This window comes from Zonotrichia leucophrys, chromosome 13 (assembly GCF_028769735.1).
Source record: "Zonotrichia leucophrys gambelii isolate GWCS_2022_RI chromosome 13, RI_Zleu_2.0, whole genome shotgun sequence".
In the NCBI taxonomy this organism is placed as follows: domain Eukaryota; kingdom Metazoa; phylum Chordata; class Aves; order Passeriformes; family Passerellidae; genus Zonotrichia; species Zonotrichia leucophrys.
This window is the reverse complement of record NC_088183.1, coordinates 11,503,058-11,526,553: the sequence shown is the minus strand read 5'-3', so window position 1 is coordinate 11,526,553 and position 23,496 is coordinate 11,503,058. Positions and strand designations below refer to the sequence as shown.

Sequence of the window (23,496 nt, the reverse complement as noted above, 5' to 3'; positions counted from 1 at the left end):
TCCCAAATGTATTTAAATATGATTCTCACTTAAAAAGTGGAAATTAATTATAAGATCTGTTCTTTTTTTATGTGTAACTGTGAGTCCCACTTTCATAACTTGCTTGGATTCAGCCATTTCTCCTGTTGGAGATATTTCTATTTTTATTAAGAATGAAATATTGAGAGAAATACCCTATAACTTGATAATTATAGCATATGATCAGATGAGCAGGAAGGGAGAGATTCAGCTTTAAGGGCTGTTTTCAACAGTGAATTCTTCATGCAGTATTTGCAGTAAAACCACATTACAGAAGGATCCTCCCCACGAGGATCCCAAATTAGGAGCTCGCCTGAATTTAGTGGGTGAATGAAAAGTTTCCTTGAGAACTCCCTGATTTTGTCTAATGATCTTTCCAAGCACTTGTAGTTACTTGTTTTTTTAGGACAGCTGCCATAGAACATTAGTGTTCAAACAAAAAAACAAACAAACAAAACAATAACAACAAAAAATCCTGTGAAACATGACAGTCCACAGCTGTACTCTGAGTATAGAATGTCAGTTATTGCCTTGGAGTGGTGTAAGAAGGGGTCTATCAGAAATATCAACGATTTTTTTTTTTTTGTTCAATTAAGAAAATGAAGTATATTATGAAAATATTTTTTAAGGTTAAAAAGATCAGTTTTGGTACAAAAGATGCAGATACACTTGCATGTTTTTCTGATGTCTTGCTCTTCCCTTCTGGTGTGGTTCTAGACTTTTATGCAAATCCATGTTATCTATCCCTTTTATTTAACAATTTCTGCAAATCTTGGTTATTTAACTGAGGCAAAGTCCTCAGTAATCTGGAAAGCTGTGCACTGTGTGAACAAAGAGTACGTTAATCTGGGACACAGTGAGCCAGGAAGAACTCAGTGTAGGAAAAGAATGGGAAATACTGCTCATGCTAGGGAAAGTCTGGTGTTTGGGCTGTGCTTCAGTGATGCACAGATGTTCTGATAGGTGTCTTATCGTGTCTATAAAATTCAGTCTAGTAAATCAGATTTGTTCAGAAACTGCTCCTGGTTTAAATTGCCATTAGCAGGTTTGTTGCAGGATCAGCCGTCTCCCTGCCCCGCAGTTTTGCAGCACGATGCCTGCAGGGACACTTCAGTGAGCACATCAAAAGAAATTCGATCCTGCAGCCACTCCTGATCCCACGGGGATCTTGGGTGCACAGGTCTCTTATTAATCAAGAACCCAGCGCAGTATCTGTCCTGTTATAAACTGGAGCAAAGCTTCCCCCCACTCCACTCTCTTTCACGAGGTATTTGGAAAGATTTATTTTAAGTGCTCTCTAAGAAAACATTCAAGGAGCAAACAAACTCTTCTTGTCAGTTATACTCCAAGGTTGTATGAGCTTTTTGTTCTCTAAGCCTTATCTAGGAGATTAGCAGCTCTTTAAAGACAAAACATCACTGCTGTCTCATGGCAAACACAGAGCAATTCAGCCCAAAGTAAATTATCACCCTGTCGGGTACCATGTGAAGAATGAAGTGGGTTTTTTATTTGTTGACTTCTAAAATTGATCAAGCCACTAAGTAACCATTATCAGTGAAATGACCCATTTCTGTTAGGAAAAAAAGTAGCATTGAGGAAACAATTTGTACACTATTACATCTTCCATATATTTTAACTTCCTTGTTTGTGTTAAACAAACTAGAGTAAATTAGATTGTCACTTTTTTTCCCTCTGTTTTATTTCCAAAAATACTTTGTTTAGTTAAGTGTCAGGCTGCCTGCTATTCACACTGAAGTTTTGGGGAAAATTCTCAACTTATCAAAAGCTTTGTCAATGACTGCACTGATTTCAACAATTGTGATTTCAATTATATTTCAATGACTTACTTCAATATGTTCTCGCATCTAGGGCTATCTATGCTGCAAGTGTAGGACTCTATTTGGAGATTTCTGAGATTTTTCACTTCCAAAAGTGTTCCATGAGTGTGTAAGAGTACCTTCTAATATTAGGAAAAATGTTCATCTAAACATACCAAGACTACAGTAGCAAAACTGTTTTCACCTAAACCAATTCAGTTATCCATAGCATGTATTGCTTTTCTTTAGGACTGATATTGGGTTTTAATAAAACAAAGCAACAAGATTAACAACATTTTCCATGTGATAAAATACTTTTCTAGATATTTAGAGCACTGTCATTTTCATCTTTGGTGAATGTCCAGGCATCACATTGTAGAATATTTAAGACACATTAAAAAAGTCCATTATATCATATTTATATATATATAAATATAAGTGTGTGTATATATATATATAAAATAATAAAGATACAACCCTGACAAAAACGTGAAAAATAAACAAGATTAAAACCTTGAGGTTTTCTCAATTGCAAAATATTCTTTTCAAGTGGCCTAAAAATGGGAGAAACCTCCATTTAAAATAAACTTACAGCTTCCAAATTTCAAGGGGCAAGCATGTGCATCCATAGGAAAGTCTTCTAAATGCATGGGACATTCTGCTCTCACAGTCAATCTATAATGGATTAATGAGCAAAAGGACACATTTATTCTAGTTTCATAGAAATAGCAAATAGACTTCTATTAAGACACATAGCATAAGTACAGCACAGTATCTGTTATGTGATTAATTACAACTGGACCTGAATTGTCTGGCTGAGGGTGCAACTGCTCTGCCCCTCTGCCCTTCCTCATGGTCCATCAGAGGCATGCTCAGGCTTCTCATCTGGTGTGAGGATTAAAGTCTATTAGCAACCGCAATTGCTTCCTTGCTGCCATCATTAAATTGGCCCACTCTGGATGCTCAGACATTTGCTGAAATCATTTCATTGCTATCAGCTTGAGTGCAAACATGTTTCTCAATAAAAGAGGTTAAATGAGCTAGAAACAGTCACGTAGCACACATCAGCAGAGAATGAACAGTAATACTTGAAGAGTAGGCTGGAGATTGCATTAAGGCACTTGCAAAGGTGAGGAAATAGGAATGGTTATGATCAAAAGAAGAGACACATGTGAACAATGTGCTGCCAAGATAGTGTTCCTGTGGATTAAATCCCTAACAGCTGAGCACTTAGAAAGACAAGAAAAATCGACCTGGACTTGTGTAGCTACCAGCCAAGATGATTGTACTTTAGTCTAGCCAGTCTTGAAAGATATTGCACAATAAACTGAACATCCCAAATGCCTGGAGAATTTTTCTCCAAACACTTGTGCTGATTTTAAAAAACATCTTTAAATTTTTTAAAGAAAATTCAGTATTCACCTATGTGCTAAGTTATCCATCTTGGCTTGAAGTCAACAGAGTCCCTTTATACCTTGTTTTGATTCCATGGCAGACATAAAGGGGGGATGTGCGGCTCTATAGAGACAACATACACTTTTTTTTACTTTTTAATTTGTAGGTTTTTAATCCAGAATGTTTGCATGACTGTATATCATCTTTATTTCAAAAGGATTTATTTAACTCCTCAAACAACTGGACAGCTGAAGTTCAGTTATCCATGAAGAGAATAATATATTTCCAATGAATGCTGTCAGCACAGAAATAATTTTTTTCTCCTAAGTTTCTGAATGCTATGATCAATGGAAAAAGAAATGTCTATTTTTATGCTGTCATGCTTTATAATCCCAGGCACAAGAAATATTAAGAATGGTCAATGAATTCTGTGTGCATCTGTTAGTTCTTAGAATCTGCTTTCTATACGATCCAAAGATTAAAGACCCTTGCACACAATTTAGGAGTACAGATTATACTAAACTTTCAGGCTTTATTATACTTGCTGATGGAATCCTTGAAAGCAATGCCAAATCAAGATCCTCTGCAAACTGATGGATTCCTAATACCGTAAGAACCTTTTTAAAATCAAGCATTAAGGTGCATCCAGGGACTGTAGAGGTAGCACAGCAGGAGAGGAAAAATAAACACTGCAAGCAGCTCTGTTTGTCCATCATCCCAAGGCCTAGTGTGAAAATAATTATTAAGCAGGAATCAAATAATGCTCATAAAGTTTTCTATCTGGAAAATATGCTTGCACAAGTTAAATTGTAAAACAAAATGAAGGATGTAATATTTTAGGGCTCACCTCATCGTGTATAGCAACGTCCCATCCTCTGTGATTCGTAATAGTTTATTTGGCATTGTCATGTTATGAGCCACTGACTTCTTTCCATTGTGGAAAAAGGTATCAGGAGTCCAAATTTTGCTGGCCATTAAATTATTTAACCGGAGAACAGTCATAGGTCCTTTGAATTTTAATCTCTCATCTTTCCAGCTTTGGCGGAAAAATACATCTATAGTGTATTCCTACATCAATTCAGAAAAAAAGGGAAACACTTATGATGTCATATGTTGCAATATGACAACTTGAAAAGTATGTTCTTACCATTCCCTAGAAGCAAGATGACTATTAATGAAATTAGTCATTATCAGAAATTTTATTTTCTGTATTACTTACAATGTACCTGAAGCTGGTTATAAAACAGATACAACATCATTGCTGTGTTCAACACAATAAACATCAGGAAATATTTCAAAAGTTACCTGTGAGTTAGATATAATAAAATGGAAACAAAATAATTCACCCTTTTCCCACCTGAACTGTAATTTGAAGCTTCAGATAGGTGGTCAGTATGTGTGGCACAGGAAATTTGTGTCAGAGTAAAATAAGCCTTGTGAGGCAGGGTCTTACTACAGCCTTCTGTTCTGAATGTCTCGTTAGCATAAACTGGCAACCAACTTGCAGAAAGCTCACAGTTCACTGAAATTCTGTTGGTGAAATGTGGAATGGTTCATGGGTGAAATGAGCAGGAGCCACAGTCTGACTGCACAGGGACTGGGCTGGGGGACAGAAGCAGTGGCTGACTCACGGCCATGGGGACAACCCAAATAACCAACACTCACTATGAAATGCAAGAAATATTTGTGACAAAGCAACAGGAACCAAGTTAAGACGGAGAGGGTGAAAGGAAGAAAGATATGTTGGAATATTATACATAAAATATAGATGGGTGAAAATGTGAAAAACTGTGAATAGTACATAGTACAGTGTTTTCCAGGCAAAAATTCCATCCTCACGTGGAAGTTCAGCATTGGATCACCCTGCCCCTTCCATCTTTGATATTGTGATAAACATCAAAAGCAGTTATGCAATGTGGTTCTGAGTTACTCTTCTGGCTGAGAATTGGAACCTTTGCTGAGATCTCCTGCAAATGGAGGTGCCAAATCCTGGAACAGAGCGAGCTCCTGTGTGTGAGGGCACACAGAGCTATAAGGAATAGAGCTGTCCTGAAAAACATCATAGTAAAGGGGAACATTCTGGAAGGAGCATGCAAAATGTCTCCACAGCAAATTCCTTTAGATTTGTTTTTTTTCATTTTAACAACCACCAACACTCCATACAACATAAGGACATTTGAGCTGTTTATTCCTTGTGTAACTATTAGCAAGAAAGAATGGTGATTCTTACTGATGTGTGTTTTTCCTGCCTTTAGGGTATGAAATGCCTGAGTAATTTTTTTTTTTTTTTTACATGGAAATGTAGTTACATGGGTTGTTCTAATTTTGGGACATTTGGTGGATTTTTAAATTAAATTTTATTTATATTCCAGACCTGTGAATCATTTTTGTGCATACTTAGTTGTATTTCCATTTTTTTAATCACTTGCTCAGTGAACTGCTGAAGCCTGAGTCTATTCAGCTTCAGTGAAAGCAGTTTGCACTTACAACCAATTATTTGCTTCAGAATTTTGCTGGGTCGTGGCCTTAGGTTGAATTGTTACCAAATCCTGTCCCAGCTGTGCAGTAGAGTAGGAGAGAAGGAGGTGTAGGAGACAGTATACATCATCAAAATTTTGGATTTCCTCCATGTTTTACTAGCACCAAAGAAAATTTCCTCCTACACACATGGGAAAGGTAAAAGACATGCCCAGAAGGTGACATCATTTCAGCATGTAAGCCATTCCCTTTTTCTCTTTCAGCTGCAAAGGGGTGAGTGGGAGGTGGTACAGCTTGAGAAAAGAGAGTCTGGTTTTCCACTTCATACAAACACAAGGTTCATTTGTTGGAAAAGGACAAGGAGTCAGAAAGATTTGATAAGGGTCCTGACAGCATAAGATAAAATTCAATTAAAAAGTAGCTGAGAGGTCATGCCTGGCACAGGTTGAATCTTTCCCTATCCCAGGCCATCACACCATACAGAGTGAATTAATTTTGGCTGAGATATCTCAGCTCCTCAGCTTTCACTACCCACTTAAGCATGTGCATCAATTCTCCTCAAATGAATCCTGACAGACAGCTGATCTTTAGAGCCATCAGATATTCTGATTGGGGCTTTTTACTACAGCAGAGGGGCACACAGAACAGGGGAGCAGAAGGATTTTCTCTAGACTATGTACAATAGCAATGCTCTGTGCAGGCAGATGAGTGAGGTGGAATTTGGAATAAATTCTCCACAGCACAGACTCTTCATTCCACAGTATGCAGGTTAAAAACAAGATTTCTATCTGAACTTTGAATAAATTTTATGGTATTTTATGGAATATTTATAACACTTTGACTTAAATGTTCTCTAGTTTACTCTTCCAATACTTCTCCCTGGAGATTGTTTATTCACAGGGTAGACCACTCTGTGGTCTGCATGAGATTCTGTATAGGAAGACAGTAAGGCAAATAATCATTCCCCGAAAAGCTTACTGTACAGAAAAACTGGGAATGAAGGTTTACTAGAAAAAATTTCTGTCTTTCTGAAGAAGTTAATTTTGAAACACTTCTTATTCCAAATAATACACATCAAAAATTTTCACAAAAATGACAGTTTGCATGAGAACAGCCAGGTATCTGTTGTTCAGTTCAATCCACTATGTAAGCATTCCTGAAAACCTGCAAACACGCTGAAATGATGTCACTTTGCAGGTCTTCAGGCATGTCTTTTATCTTTCCCTTGCCTGAAAACCTGCAAAGCTCTTCCAAAAACGATGATTTAAAAAAAAAAAAAATGCTTTTCTCCCATATAACTTCATTTACAAGTATAAGAACAAGCCAAGACAATATCTTTATAGATTAAGAGGTTATGGCCATGCTGCTCTTAGAGGAGTGTATTGAGAGTGGGCAGGAGCACCCTGACTGTCCATGGAGGTGCCTCCGTGCATCCTGCAAGCCTCAGATGGCTGAGATGTGCTCAGGGTGGCTGTGCCTTCCCAACACTCAGGGGGAGCTGGAGGAGCCCCAGCTCAGGCACAGACACAGCTCATTCCCCCCTTGCCTGCCCAAAGCCTCCCACAGCCCAGCCCAGGCTGCACATGGGGACAGGGCAGCCCCAGGTGAGGTGTCCAACCTGTCTGTGCTCAGAGCACTCTGCACTAAGCGTGCTGTGAAATTCAGATAAACTCTGGGCTCTGGCAAACTCTCCAATTTATCTTTCTGTCTCTGCTTTCACACCTAGTTCCTCAAGCAAAGGTTTAACATAAGTGGGCTGCACACACATTGCTTTTTATGGGAGGTGAGTAGGAGTTTTACACTAAATACTTTTCTGTGAATTCTTTAGTTTTCAAAATTGATGAACACCTGCCTCTGTGTTTCTTGGTCACACATTTTATTAAGAGGATGATGAATTCTTTCTCTTGTTTAAATGACTGAAAAACAGGAGTCAACATGGTATGGGTATCATACCATTTATATGTTTAACTGTACTTTTATAAGTATTGCCTTCCAAGCAATCAAAAAATGGTGTCTCTTCAGAAAATTCACTTAGAAAAATGAACTGTCTTGAAAAAGCTACTTGTTACTTTTTCTGGTTTTCTGTTCCTTAATGTTGTTTTGAGTAGTCAGAAACTTGTAATGACCTGGTGTTTAAGGCTTAGCTACATTTTTAGTTCAAATTAAGCAGCTGATAATTTTGTAATCAGAAATGGAACTTGTTCCCTTACCTCTACTTATTCTTTCTTTTTTTTCCTTGAATCTTTCTTTTGCTACGTGTATTTAGCTAAATGTAGCCAGCTACAAGTTTGAATTGCTTTCATCTCTTCATTTAGATCACAAGGATGTTTCTAGCATTCATCCTAACACAGCATCCAGCAGACACTGGTGGCTGCAGACCAGGCTTTACCCCCTCAATAACCACCTACTTGTGCAAACTTCATTTATATGGAAAATTTTAAGTACCTTATCCATATTTCTACACAACTCTTGGTATCTCTTAGGACCAGGGCTCACAACATCTTCATTCAGTTTTCTGAACATCTCCATTCCCTGCAGTTATCTGGCAATTTGATTTTAATATTCATTCCGTAAAGCAGCGACACTAATTCTCTCATTAATCTTCTCTTTTTAGCAGCCAAGATCTAGGAAAGTCACTTTCCATTGATCAGTAGCTTTTAATATAAAAATACAGGTTAGACTGTACAGATGTCACACCATAGGCATAAGTGTTAATTGCATTTTAAGATGATGATCTTTCTTGGCAAATTGGATCAGTGATGTGCCAGCAAGGACCTCAGCAATCACTCTCAGAAGAATACAGGTCCAAACCCTAATGCATTTCATAATATATTATGTAGCAAATATAAAGTGTGTTAAAACACATTATTAAAGTCACTGAGGCTTCTAATTTCAGGGCACTTAAATGCAGTCACAGCAGCAGGAATGGCAGCACATAAAACCTGATGGCATCTTCGAATCAGGGGCTCAAAGAGAGCCCAGACTTAAAGGGGGTAAATAAGTTATTGCATAGATCTTTTATCCTCTAAATTAAAAAGTCAGGAGAAAATGAGTGCTGTAGAAATAGAGGCCATCACTTACCATATCATGGTCTGAGACAGGCCCAAAGCTGGTGACGAAGATGTCAGTCTTCACTTCAGTTACACGCTCTGATGAAGCAGGAAATTAGGACAGTCAGTGTCTATAAACAGCCTTCGTTAGATCTAACCACTACCAATTTTCACAATAAATAGAGAAATTATTGGCTTTGATTAGCCATTCTGAAATTGGTCTCCAATACAATCCTGAGAATTTACTGCAGAAGTAATTTCACAGTCAATATTGTCAGCAATGGGGGTTTTTTTACAGTTTTTCCACAGAACTTTTTAAGGTACAGCAGCTGCAGTGGAAGCAGTTCTACTGTTGTGAAAATCTTTTCATTCTTTGACTAATAAATCTTCTTGTCTGATACTATAACCAGTGCTGAGTATTGTACACAGTACCCTAATATCTCATTGGATTCTCAGTTTCTGGGCAAGGATTAAGCTAAAATAAGATCTCTAGTAACTAACCCTGGGTTTGTGAGTTATGTATTTTGTATTGAGACCAAGAACACAGAAGAAAAAGAGAAAATGCATTATCGTGTATACAAGCATGAATATACTTTATTGGTACGAGTTAGAAATGGCTCTACTACCCATTACTTCAACAAACAAAAAGGAGTTAAACTTTCCCAAATAAACATTAGCTAAGCTTCCCTTCTGGAATCATCTGCGTAAATGTTTTCAGAACGTGAGCTCTTCAGTCCTATAGGCCTAAATGATAGATTAGTACAAATAATACTTCAGAAATCTGTAACGTGTACATGACACAGATTATATGCATATGCTGCATCATAGAGCTGGACCCCTCCATGATTTCCAGGATGTCGATTTTCCCCACTGGGAAAATTGTGAATTTGGGCAAATTTCCCACAGTGAAATTGGATATTTCAGAAGAAACCAGTGATTTTAGTGGTCACAAGTGCTGAGATGCCTTAACTGGTCACCACCAGTTAAGAAAGAAAGATCTCAAGAAAGAGGTCAAACATCTGGCTTCTCCATTTGGACTGGCAGAGACAAAGCTGAACTTCCCCCTTCCTCTGCTCTCCCTCTGCACACACACACAGGGTCAGTCACTTCTGAGCACGCTGGTGTTTTCTAGGGCACACAGAGCAAAATATTCACCCAGGATGCCATATCTCACAGTAACCCTGGTGAATTAAATACAGCTGCAGGGAGTAACACCACCTGGACCAAGAGTCCAAGCAGTGTTGAGTGCAGTAACCCCATCAGCTTCCCAAAGTTATGGTCATTTAGGTCTGAATACATTTACTATTGTCTCCACAAACCAGCACAGGGGTTTTGGTAGGAATTTAAAACATGGAACAAGTGATAACCATTCTGAAATAACTGTCCAAAATAAATAAATTGAGAAATCTGGAATGTTAAAAGTAATCCTAAAGAAAGCACTATAGTAGATGTATAGTATGCAGACCTGCAGTAGACAAAAATTTTCCAAGACTAAGATACATATATGTAGCTATCTGTATAATGTTATTTAAACAGTGCAAAATAATTAAATTATTGCAAAATAATTAATGAATTTAATGAAAAACTTAACACAACCATCTGATTTCAAAATACTTCGGACTGTTTATATACAATTTGTTCCATCTGACAAGAAAATTCTGACTGAAGGGAAGAAAATGAACTCAGGATTAAGCAGCCAGTTACAATATCCATTTGTGTATCTGTTCAAAAGTTCTAACGAGAATCAGTGTTTCACAATGCTCATTCAGGTCTTTCACTTTCATTCAAAAAGTGTGCAACTTCTAAAGATGTAAAAATGGAAAGTTTCCTATAAATAGCTAGTATAGATATAACAAAATGTCCTTTTGTGAGACAGCAAAAATGAAAAGGTAATATTAGAATTGATTCTACTGTTGGTCTAGGAATGCAGTTGATAAACTCTGTTAATAAATTAATGCAAAAATTAGGTGATATTAAAAGTAATCGTCAGGACTCATTAAAATGGTCACATTTCCAATTTATTATTCAAAATCAAGGAAAGTAAAATACTGTGATGTGGCTGAACTGCTCTATATTATAAAATTAATATATTATTATTACAAATAATATATTATTTTTATTCTTTATATCTGTGACTGAGAGGTGTACAAAATACAATTACTATTGAGGAAAGCACCGAATAGGTGAAATTTCCTCCTTAGGTGTCCAGTTGAATTAAAAGGTGACCTCATAGTTATTTACAGCCTTTTTAATTGACTTAAAGGAATTTCAGTATTTTCTTGACATCTAATTGTCTCTGGACTTAGAGAAGCTCATGGTGAGAATTTGACTTTCTGGAACTTAGAGAGGCATACGGTTGTTCAGAAATTACTTGGTTTGGGAGGGAAGGATTCTGTCCTTCAGCCCATCCCTGTCACAGAAGCTCAGGAGGCTCAGTTCAGTTCAGGCCATGTGGGAACAGAGGGCAGAAAAAGGACAGGGAGGTCCCATAGGGTCCAGTAAAACTTTGCTGAAGGGACTCCAGCTACCCAATCACCTTTCCTTAGGGCTGAGAAACTGATAGCATCCTGAAACCTATCAGCCTTTCACATACTGAAACGTCAATCTCAAATGGTTTTAAAGCTCTTTCACCCTGGTTCCTCACCCCTCTTGTCCTCTTTCCTTTGGGAGAGAGAAGATTCTAGACGCTCTTCAAACACAAAGAGATGCTGAGTACCTTAAAGGTCTGAAATCTGAGCAAGGTTCTATTTAATATAATTCAGCTGGTTTGCCTGCACAAACACAGAATATGCTCTTTGAATCAGCAGCATATCATGTTATACTATCATCAGTTCTGGCTTTGGGAGACATGTAGTCATGGAAGAGAGGCTGAGGCTTAAGGAAACCACTTGAGGACACAAAATGGAAACTCAAGACTTCTGCACTACGAAGGAAGATTTCCAAGGGAGTGAAAAAATAAGTGATGCTTTTTATTTCTGTATAATGTTGAAAATAATTTAAGTGGCACATCAATCACATGAAGATTAGAAAATTCAGATTGTGAACTCAGATGAGATTGTTATCTTCACACTGATTACACTTCTGCAGTGCACCTAATCCTCTCAAATGCAGATAAACCAATGTACAGTCCAATTTTTTTCTTTGGTGTGTGCCTCACTTTCAAGACCAATGAAAAAGTGTGTATCAAAGCACAGAAAAAGATTAGCCACTCCAAAGCCATGTGGAAGTTTTGAAATTTTTGTTTACTGTTTCACTAATTAGATGATTCAACTGTGCTTAGTTAAGTGCTTCAGAAGTTCTGAGTCACTCCTGCACAGGACATGTGTTTACTAATACAGTTGAGCTATATATATATTTAGAATCAAGGTTACCCATGTTCAATTTGCATCTTGATTACCATGGGAAGGCTCAAATTGTGCTTCAAATGCTCAGAATGCTTTTTTCAGGAACCACAAATCCTGTGCTGGATTCAAAACCTTCACAGTATTCCTGAGAACTGGAGAAAAGTCTTATTGACCAAACCAGGCTCAGGTCAGGAGCTGACTGGATTGCTGAAGAGAAATCCAGCAGCTCTAAAGATGCATAACTGTCTCTTGACTATGACATCTGTCTCAAGAACTAGAAGTATGTAATGTAGGGATATCTGTAGAACATGTAACAATTTTAGTAAAAAGCCCTCAGGAAATTAATAATGACTTACTGGTTAGACTATAAGGCAACCACAGGGTCCAAGCAGTTACTGAGCAGCAGAAAAGCAGCTGAGCACCACACCCAGACACTGGAACTCAGCTTTGGGCAAGGGATCCAGGTACAGCTACGAAAGCCCCAGTCAACCTCAACTGCTGTAATTTTACTGTTTACAAACAATATGTTTTGCTAATGATGCCAGACTAGCGTAAACTCAAAATTAGTAACAATAAATATTTTTGATTTAAACTCCCAGGGATCTCATTATTGCTAGAATTGTGGCTGGATTATAAGCAGAGAACAAAATAAGAAATACAGATTTATTTTAACAGCAGGAAATAAGCCTATTTATCAGGAGAGACGATACATGAAATATTTCCCTTTATGATCTGCCAGTATTTGAGCACAAGGTTTATTTGAATTGCACATTTTGGTGGTTGAAGTTAATTCCATTTTTTGGTAATGCACTTGTTCTTCCTGTATATCTCAGTCTGTCTGTGCTGTAATTATTTATATGGAGGAGACATTTCCTCTGGCTTTGAATGAAAGGAACTGTGATACCTGTACAGTGTACACTTAGACTGATCAGCCCAGCTGTGTCCTGTGAGGTGTTTTGGTTGAAGAGCAACAACAAATGCACTCATAGGAGTTTTGTGCTGCTGCATTGGTAAGAGTAGAGACCAAAAGGGAGAAGAGTGAGCTGTGCTGTGATCAGCCAGTGCAGTCTGTGCTGAGGTCACTGGGACCTGCACATGCCAATGAACAGCTCAAAGCTGCTCACATCCTACCTACCTCCCCACTCTTGTATTGAATCTATTTTCCTAGGGTTTTCTAAGGCTTTTTACAATTGCCTTTACATTAATCTGGTGCCTGCAGAGTGGAAAAAGAGACCAAAATCAGCCCCCTCAATTTTACAAAGTCAAGTGTAGCATCTGGTCCTCCTTTACTAATGTGTATAATATGCAGAATAATGTGTAGGGGTGAGGTCTTTTCATTTAGAGTAGAATCATTTAAGTTTAACTTTTTATTATGCATACAAACAAAACCCCTATTTTCCCTAAACTTTATATTAGCTCAGATATGTAAAAATCCAACAATTTCCACTGGGACCTCAATAGCCAAGAGGAAATTTATGTTTATATATAATGTTCTCATACAGCTGAAACTTAAAATCTAATTCCCATAATACCATGAGGTTCATTTCCCCATCCCTTCCACTCTGTGGAAGTAATGAATTGCCTGAGATTGACTGACATTCCACTTAAGGACAGCCCCACTCAATCTTGATAAGCATCACACAGGGGACATCAACAAATATCTTTTACTGACAGCATAAAATAAGTATAATTCTGTTCAATACTCAAGTTGATAATCTACTTGGGGTGATCTACTGAGCATTCAACCCAACAGTAAAACCAAATTTAATTCAGGAAGATTCTGGTCTGTCAAATCAAACTCACTGTTGTTTGTTCTGTATTAACCTTTCTACTACAAAATCCCTTTCAAAGGGATAAGCCACATTTACCTTTATTCTGATTTAAAAGGTCTCAGAGCATGTGGTATCCTTTAGTTTTAGGGAGATGAGATGAAAATGGTAAAAGTCTTAGAAAATCTGTAGCTGCCCCTGATTTCATGTAAATGAATCTCATCACCCAACAACCTGCCCAAAGCAAGTCTTCCCCATCTCCCTGTGGCACTTCAAACCTGGTAGAAGAACTTATTATTTCCACCCTTTTTTATTGCTCTTCAATTTTTTTACCTCCCACTCTAGCCACAGTGCATTACTAGGAGAGATCACTAGACACTGAAGGGAATTTTGCATCCTACTTCTGTTTGATCCTTTGGTTTTTTCAGGACTGTGTATTTGAATAGAGATCAGCATCTTCATTATTTAGGCCATTTTTGATCACCTCTAGTTCTACTGTCCAGGCAGTTTCCACAGAAAATTATGCCATTACCTCAGTGACTTCCCTCTGTTTTTGCCTCTAATGTCTGACATGATTTCCTCTTTTCAGCTTCAATATGTTACTCTCTGCAAATCCTCCTCCTTGCTTTTTGTAAATGATTATCCTCTCATAGAGTCAATAGGTGTCCTCCAGTATCATTCACAACATTTTTACATTCATTTTGGAAGTTCTGTTTTCCATGCATAAATAACTAAATGTAACTATTTGTTCATGTTTATGGATGGATACAACAGATGCTATTTCCTAGCAGTGTCTGCCTAAGTGACTAAGCCCACATATGAAGGAGGCAAAACAAGTAAATAACATAATTTATATCAATAATTATTGATAAGAAGTGCAAACGTGCTAATGCATAATATGGTCTTGCATGCTCTTTTTAAAAATAATCAGACTAATTTTACCAATGATGCCATTTTTTGAATTACAAGCATATTCAATCACTATAATTTTTCCCTGTGGGTCACCAGCTCCACTGTATAATATTCTGGTTAATGAGAAATAATTCTTTCTTTCCCCCTTGTTTAATGGCAAACTGCTCAGTGGTTCTCATTTAACCTCAGGTATGGCCTTCTTGGGTTATCTGATGATAATTTCCATTCCCATAGTCTTTATGGAGCATCTATGACTTTTCCCTTTTGAAGTAATACCTCAAAAAAAGATGCAAAAAAAGGCAAGGGCAGAGTTAATTGTAATCTAGTACTTATTCTGTGCATGCTGAAAGAGTGATGCAAAATTCAACACCTCTAAACTTTCCCTTATCTTAATGCTCCACCTTTTACCCTGGCTTTCCCATGAATACATAGAATAGGTGCTACAATGAAATGTACAAAATGAATCTTTGCAATGAGATTTCTCCAGTAGGTTGTTCTTGGCTTCATGGTGCCTCACTGGCTACACCAGAGCACTTCTACCAAACGGTAAAACTGTTCACCACACTGACAGAACGTTTGCAAACTTGGGATTGAGAAATATCATCATGTTTATTTCAAAAAGGATTAATTTACCTCTCTAAATAAGTAGAACCAAGAGCAAGATCCAATCCCTTTCACAATTCATTACAATTTTTCAGTAACTAAATATAGCTTTTCATCACTGAATTCTTCATACATACACATAATGGCAAGGAAGGAAAACCACATAACCTTACTGAAGGAACTATCATTTACCTTTTATTCCATAGGCAAGAAAGAGAGAAATTGGTTTATTTTCTGTTTCTGTGGGTGTACAGATTTGAAAACCTGCACTACAGGAGGAGAGGTCGTACTGGGATAACCAGAGTTTTCTGCAGTGTGCCCTTTTCTGTAAGAGACTGCACCAGGCATTGTTTTACCTGAGCTTCTGGTTCTCAGAAGGCATAGAAAGAATAGAATAGACAGTTTTGGATGATTGGAAGAGTGCTATAGTGCACTCAGGGATAGACAGATGGACACTGTGCCTAACAGCATGAAATTTATCAACATAACATATAATGAGGTTCTCTGGCCTCTTAAATTCTCCGATAGCTACATCACAGCTAAAATGGAAGGAATCCATTTTAGAGCTAATTCTATATATCTAAAAATATTGCTACATTGGTAGATTTCTTAACTTTTGCTTCAGAGTGGATAAAAATTGTGTTCTGATCAAAATATTTAACAAGAAGCCATCACTGATGTTGGGAAGAAAAATGAAACCACTGCTTTTCCATGCATTTTAAAATTTCCAAGTATCAAATCATGCTATGATGGAAGGCTACTGAACTTCCAACTCCAAAACCCATGCTATATTTTATATATTGGTTTAGATTTGTCACTGAATATTTTTATGCATGGAACATTTCAGAATACATTTCCCCATTATACCGAGAATCTAACTTAGCTGTCAAAATTGAGTCATCCTGAGGTTCTTGACTCACATTTGGATACCTTAGAAAAAAGGTTCTGAAGATGTGAATTTCCACACCCTTTATTATAAGTTGCTATCAGGACTGAAAACATCAGCCTAGGTATTTGTCCCTATTTTTGAAATCTATAATTTATATCTTTTTAATAATGCCTTATTTAATAGTCAGAAGAGTTTCTCTGCTTCTTACCATACTTGATTTCAAACCTTAATTTACTGCTCACAATTTAATAATATGTGGGATTTTTTTTTTTTAAAGCCATGGTACTCTTCTTTCTAGTGTTCAAAGCTGACAAACATAAGAGAGAAATTTGCTGAACTGACACCATGAAAATATAGTATACTGTGCAGAAGGAAAATTGTTAATTCAAGGTTCTTAGTTACAGGCAGGAACAGGCAACACAATCCAAAAAAGGAAGGATGCAAAGATTATTTAAATTTCTCTAACCCTTAGTTAGAGAAACTACCCCAATCCTTCCTTCTCTCCATCCCATATTTCCCATCACTCATTGTTGCTTTCAAAATCCGTGCACATTGCCATTTAACTTTGTGAACAGGTTAATTTTCTTTCTGTCAGGACTAAGTTTTAACTGGACCAGACGATTCTTTCATGAGTAGACCTTTGAAGTCTGCATTCAGAAACATCTATATGAAGACACAGACACAGCAGCTGATACTGATATGCTTAGTTCTCTAAATTGCAATCCAGAGAGAGAGAAAATCTTTTCCCTTAATATCCCTTTGTTTTCCCTTCTAGTATCTGTTAAAAACATCATAATAGCTATAAAACTCATATAAGAAATCATCATATGCTCAGATTTTTCTTGTAGACATGTACTAGACTCAGTTTACAATCTCATTTATTTATTGCCTTCTGTGTTTTATTTACTGTGATAGAGTAGCTGACTGAACTCTACAGTTCCATTAAACAAAGAATAAAGGAACATTTATCTAGCCTAGGTCAAGGGTTCACAAGAAAGCAGGCAATAATACTGGTAGATAAAAGTAAAAAATGACTCTTATTTTGTTGTCTATTACCTGAAGTGGCACACAAAGATTTATACACCAGAACATTTTTAAATGTGGTAATTAATACTTTTTAATCAGAATTTTATCTTCAGCCATTCCTCAAAATCAGTGAAGTCAATTTATTGAAGGGCCTGGCTCACAATTCAAGAACGGTTGCAGGATGGTAGCCTCAAACTACAGCATAACCTTACACTTAATTATCTTCCATTTCATCCACAGGAGGTGAGAGAAGAATTCTTAATGTAATACCCCCTTATATTGCAGTTCCTCTGAGAGTGAGTACAGGAAAACACTCTGAACTGTATTTCGTGGGATGGGTTGCTCTTTTTTATTTTATCTGAAGAGTCCAAAAGGAAAACAGAAAAAGGATGTCTGAAAGAAGTAAAGCCAGCCTTTCCAAGCACTGGAAATAATAGATTTGTGCTTGTCCATTTAGAATTTCCATGTTTGTGAACAGTAAGCTTTTAAGACCCAATTTTGGGACCATGTCGCAGTAGAACAAATCAAAGAGTGAACACAGAGATGTTGATGAAGACCAGGTTTTGTAACAATGCTTTTATAAAGACATAATTGCTGTGTGGTTTTATGCCTTTCTCTGGATTCAGCACCAAGAGCAGAAGAAGAAAGACATTTTTGTCAAACTGTGAAGAAAAAATGTTACAGAAAGAAATCCTTACATATCTAAGTAGGAAAAAAATCTTAGAAACTTCTCTGAGACAATCTGCTAGGATAGATTGATACTTTCACTTTTAAAAAAACAAATCCTCATGAAAATAGTCATAGATATATGAGGCCTATTTAGGCCTCATTCATCAACTTGTCATTTGTCAGGTCACAGGTTGTATTTTTTATCTTCTATTCTTTATACATTCAAAGTTTTATTACCCATTGAGAGGCCTTCTTGAATTGTGAACCATTTTCTTCTTTTGGGTTTATGTGTGAGAAAACCAAGTATGTAAAAGCCAGGGAAGGCATGGCTTTTGGAGAAAACAAGCTGTATGTCAGCATTACTTTATGTGAATTAAAACAAGCATATTATGGAAAAAAATTATAATGTTTAAACTGACTTTTTATCTATCATGTAACATTGAAAATCATAATACAACACACCTCCCAGTCCTGGTCTCAAGCGGTTGTCGTAGCCATCCAGAAGGCGATCCAATATTCTGGTGAACACTGTGGTGTTGTCTTTAAGTTCATCTTGTGATGAGGTTTGTCCATAGCTGAAATACACAACAGTTAGCACTGAAAAACAGTAATCCACCAATAACCTTAGAAAAAAGTAATTCCACAATCCGTTTAATCTCACTCATACAGGTTTAGGGTCACATAACCTTCTCTGTGTAACAAGATTTTAGTGCTTTGTAGAGTTCTTGCATGTTTCTATTTTCTCCTTCAACTGTAAGATTTTTAAAATCATAAAAAATCATAAATGGTGAACAAATAGAATGCCAGTTGCTTAATATTTCTCTCATTATTCCTTAATGTTTATAATGTGCTAGTATGTGTTTTCCTCAGAAAAATGCTCATTTGTCAGCAAAGAGTAGTGTGTTTAATTCATAATAGCTCTAAATGGTTTGCATACAAAGAAAGATACAGTAATTTAGAACACTGACAAGTACTGACAAAAATAGACATATCTTCTTTTTAAATACAGAAGTAGATTGAGGGAGTGTACATTTTCATAGATCGAGATGTAATTTTGCTTTTATTTCTGATTTTCCTCTAGCAGTTAAGATTTGGAGGAATATCTCCATCCTTGCCTTTCAAATACGTAACAAAACCACCTGTTGATATGAAAATCTCGTGTCTACAAATCTTTCCTTATAGATCCCTATGTATATCTCTAACTCAGTCAAAGGTCCTGAAATTTTACTTGAAGAAGGATAAAATTAAAGCCCTTTGAACTCAGCTACCAAAATCTTGCTTCCATCAATACAAATCAGAATGAAATCCTTAGGCTTAATGGTTTCTGTGTGCTGTAGATGACACCAGAATCAACCTTTTTCTTAAATCTGAGACCTTTACCTAATACCCTGTCACAGATGATTCCCTTAATCATAGATTACACTTGTCTTAAATCCTAACCCAGCAGCAGTTTTTCATTCACTGCTGGGAAGACTTCCATTACAAACACGTGGAGTCATCAGGGATAAAAGCAAAAGTGCTGCTTTTCAGAACATCATTTTATTGCAGGCATTGCTGCTGAACTGGAGCAACAGTGCAGCACCAGACACTTTGCTGAGGGTCAGGTTTAGTGACAGAAGTGACTCTTGCACTGGGCAGCCTGTTTCCTGTTTGGGGTACATGGCTCTTGGTGCCCTGACAGCCTTCCTGCTCTAACCACTGAAGACCCTCTCAGGAGGAATATGGTACACAAAATGATCAGATTCTGTTAAAATACCTATGAAATGCTTTTTTTCTGTGAGCTGCATCAGTCAGACATCCTTTGTGCGCCCCACACTTGTGTTCCACTTGGATCAAACTACAGAGGGAAGGAGGAAGGATACCCTGTACGTAGGTACCTAGAAGTGCTTCCAGGTTAATTTTGCAGAACAGGTTTGAGTATTTAATACTAAAAATTTAGATCAGTTTCAGGACTGACATCCACAGAAGTCCTAACAATTTTTGGTTTATTTCTATAGGGTGGGATGTTTTAATGCATATAAATCATTATTTCTAATGAAAAAGCGAAATACCTAACAGTTAAAAAAAAATAGTATTAATTTCTTCTTACAATATCATACAACTTCATTTAATATAAAGTAGGTTGATTTATATTTATTGATCATGCCTAAAACTGAATTTTAAGTCACAGACAGTATTTTTTATGCTTCCTCTATGTTACCAAATAACAAGTTCTCCTGCTGTCTCTAGCAAGCATTTTATCTTTTAAAGGATGTTTCCTCATACACCTTCCCCGGAATTTCAACACACGACCTTTAGTGGATGAAGTTTTATATTAACACTCATTGTCAGGAAAAAAGCTGCTCTTCATACATATCTCAAGGATAGCAGAAGGTCATCAGTATTAAGGTGGAAAAAGGATACAAAACCACTTCAGAAATGTTACTGGGAAATGAATGAGGATGTTTGTGAGAGGCAGCAGGAAGATGGGCTGCAGGCAGTGCAGTTGTGCCCCACTCCCATTCCTCAGTGCCCTCACCTGCTCTTCCCACCATCTTAGCCAAGGTAAAAGCACCGTGAGGTTCAACTGACATGGGCACAACAGGGAGATTCTGAGCATTTGTGCACGTATGGAGTAGCTGTAACCCCAGAGGGATTGTGATTTTTCATTCAAAACGCACATATTAAAATAGTCCTATTTGCTGGACTTTTTTATGGTAACAAGAGTGACATGGGAAGACTGTCTTTCTGTAAAAAAGACCCCTTATCTAATTTATTAGTTGTGTTTTATCATAAAGCACTAACAGCACTCCAAGGGAAAGCAAGGCAACTGACAATGACAAAATGGTTTGAAACCCAGATCTACTTCATGTAAGGTGTGTACATTTTGAAGAAAAAATTACTGCATCCAATTGTGTTTTCACATTAAACCCCAGTCTCATAAAAAACTGTGCACGGACTCCATCTACAGGTCATTATATTCCTGACACACCATTGGATTTCTAAACTCTGGTCCAATTCTCACATTAACAATGCACATGCACCCATTACAGCTAGAATAAATACACATATATGTGCAAATATCTATAGAATAAATGTGTTTTCACAAAATTCTATAGCTAGGTCAGATGAAGCACTTCAGGAATGCTTCAAATCTTAATATATTATAAAAATAAAAGTTTTTTTTCCTAAAAGATTATTTGATATAGCAGCTGTTCTATGTATCACCCACTCTTATCTGTTTTTAAGGAAATGTTTGTGCAGATGAACCTTTGTCCATTACCACTCCACTCAAATTTAAAACCTTCAAAACAGTTCGAAAATAAGTTCCTCTAGAACTGTGAATGCCTAAGAAGACACTGGAGATCAAGGCACAAATAGATCTTTTAGAGATCACTATTGACAATAATAATATTCTACTGCTTTCTGGTCATTAGGTAACATCATTGACAAGCACATTAATGTTTTTTATAATACAAAAATACATCTGAGAGTCTTCATAAATGTCTTCACTGAATTTTGAATTGCAGGCAGCACTTCAAGCATATTCCAAACTGCTTTATAGTCTCTGCTAATAGTTGTTTGATGAGGTGTTGTATGGTTACAGATTTTTCTTAATACTAACATTCTTTTTAGATTATGATTTCACCAAATATTCCACAAATACTCAGTGCAAAATGGTCTTTCAAATATAACTGTCATGGGCTTCAAGCTCACAAATTCTTCTTCATGCAAGCAGCCTCCCTTCAGCAGGAAGATCTACTTCAGATTTTCAATACAACTACTAAGTTAGCACACAGTCCTGACTGACAAAGTTAAATTATGACTCTGCTTGCAGGCACAATAAAGTTACTGAAAGTACTTAAATTAGATTAAAAATAACCCTTTATTATACTTTTCTCCCCTCTGAAGAGACTTGTATTTCTGAGTAGTCATTATATAAGAATAGAAAAAAATTGCACAGGTGTTTAAGAGGTAGATTAGTTTCAATTTGTCTTCAGAAAGCTTTTGCTTATTCTCTTCACCATATCGAACAAAGAAGTTTCATGCAAACAAACTGTAGTTTTCTTTTGAACTTCACTTAGATAAGTCCCACTTATGTGGGACTTGACCAGGGATTAACTTCCCCCAATACACTTAGTGGTAGTGCAGCCCATGCAGTATTTGTCTTATGCTGCTACATTAAATTAAAGGCTCCTAAAATATGTTGGTGCATTAAAAAATATCTCCCCACCTTCTTTCAGTGAGTGCATTGAGGAGGAGGCCCCAGGCCCAGAGGCAGTCACAAAGCACCAGGAATCTCTTCATGGTGGACTCTGGAACTAGAAGGAAAATAACCATTAACATCCCCACATTAAAACAGGTATTAAGTAAAAATCTGACATTGGAAACTTCTGCAGAATAATGTGATGTCAGACAATGACCTCACAAGAGTAGAGCTGATGCCATTCTGAATAAGGGTGCATGGCCTTGGCTGCTCTCCTGGTTACCTTTTACTTTTAGACCCACAGACCAAGGATGGGGTTTGTTTTGTGGTCAGGGTGTATTCTTTATGCATTACTCTTGAACTTTAGCAAAAACAGTTACAAGTAAAATCTGCTGTCCCCAAACTCTGTGGCAATTCTTATTCAGTTTCCCCCTGGGTTGAAAGTGTGTCAAGGCACCTCCATTGCATTTCCAGATAACCAAGTGTAATTGCCATTTTTGTTTGACTTGAAGCAGCCTGAGCCCTTCCAAGCCTCTGGGAAGGTGTCACAGTGTGGTTGTGTGACTGAGGAGAGTGGTGCTTTCCTCACAACCACTGCTCTGCTTTGATGTGATAGAAGCAACTTTCTTCTAGAGATACAACAATCCACCTCTTCCCTGAAATACAGCATCAGAAAAGGACTAAAATGAGCAGATTCTAACTCTATGATCTGCTGCTACATAGGCATACTTCAGGGCTAAAGGACGCAATTCATAATGAAACCATGTGCTGACAACCTACACACTATCTCTCTCCTAAATCTCTACCAGTCTCTGAATGCTGCTAGGAAATGTTTCTGCATTAGGAGCCTTCTCCTCCTCTCCAAACATCTCCTGTACTCTCACCAGACTTCACTGAGTTACTCTCAGTTTACCTTTGAGTAAGAAGTAACATACTCAGAAAGTTTCTCCTGCTTTCTAATAAACTATAAAATAAAAAGTTAGCTGATATTTGTGGCATCAGTGCTGCAGATTCAACTAACTGCCCAGGAGATGTTGCAGGTCCCTTTACATAGCAATTCAAAGTGTGCTGGAATACAGTCCATTTTTAGGATTCATTACATAAATAAGGTTAACAAATACGAAGCCTGTGCTTTCCCCCAGCAGTGAATTGGAGGGGTTTTTACGTGCCTGAGAAAATGAAGCACTGTTCACAGAAATGTTGTTGTAGCTTTAAATAAAGCTCCCCCAATTCACTGCACACTCTCAGGGACAATTTAAATCAATAAAACACCGTTACAAAGTGGTATGTGAGCAATGAGATATAATTAATGCGTTTATAGCCAGATGATCGGCAGATAT

The 23,496-nt window shown here is 37.2% G+C and overlaps 1 protein-coding gene across 3 annotated transcripts in view; it reads right to left on the bottom strand.

Moving 5' to 3' along the window:
• GABRA1 (gamma-aminobutyric acid type A receptor subunit alpha1) overlaps nucleotides 1-23,496 on the bottom strand; it is a 38,980-nt gene that overhangs the window by 14,259 nt on the left and 1,225 nt on the right. For all 3 annotated transcript variants that reach the window (XM_064725314.1, XM_064725315.1, XM_064725316.1), the window contains exons 2-6: nucleotides 22,184-22,271; nucleotides 18,433-18,545; nucleotides 8,790-8,857; nucleotides 4,078-4,298; nucleotides 2,428-2,510 (exon numbers count right to left, since the gene is read on the bottom strand). In XM_064725314.1, coding sequence (XP_064581384.1) covers nucleotides 2,428-2,510; nucleotides 4,078-4,298; nucleotides 8,790-8,857; nucleotides 18,433-18,545; nucleotides 22,184-22,257 — 559 coding nt within the window. In that variant the 5' untranslated portion in view covers nucleotides 22,258-22,271. The remainder of the gene's footprint in view (nucleotides 1-2,427; nucleotides 2,511-4,077; nucleotides 4,299-8,789; nucleotides 8,858-18,432; nucleotides 18,546-22,183; nucleotides 22,272-23,496) is intronic.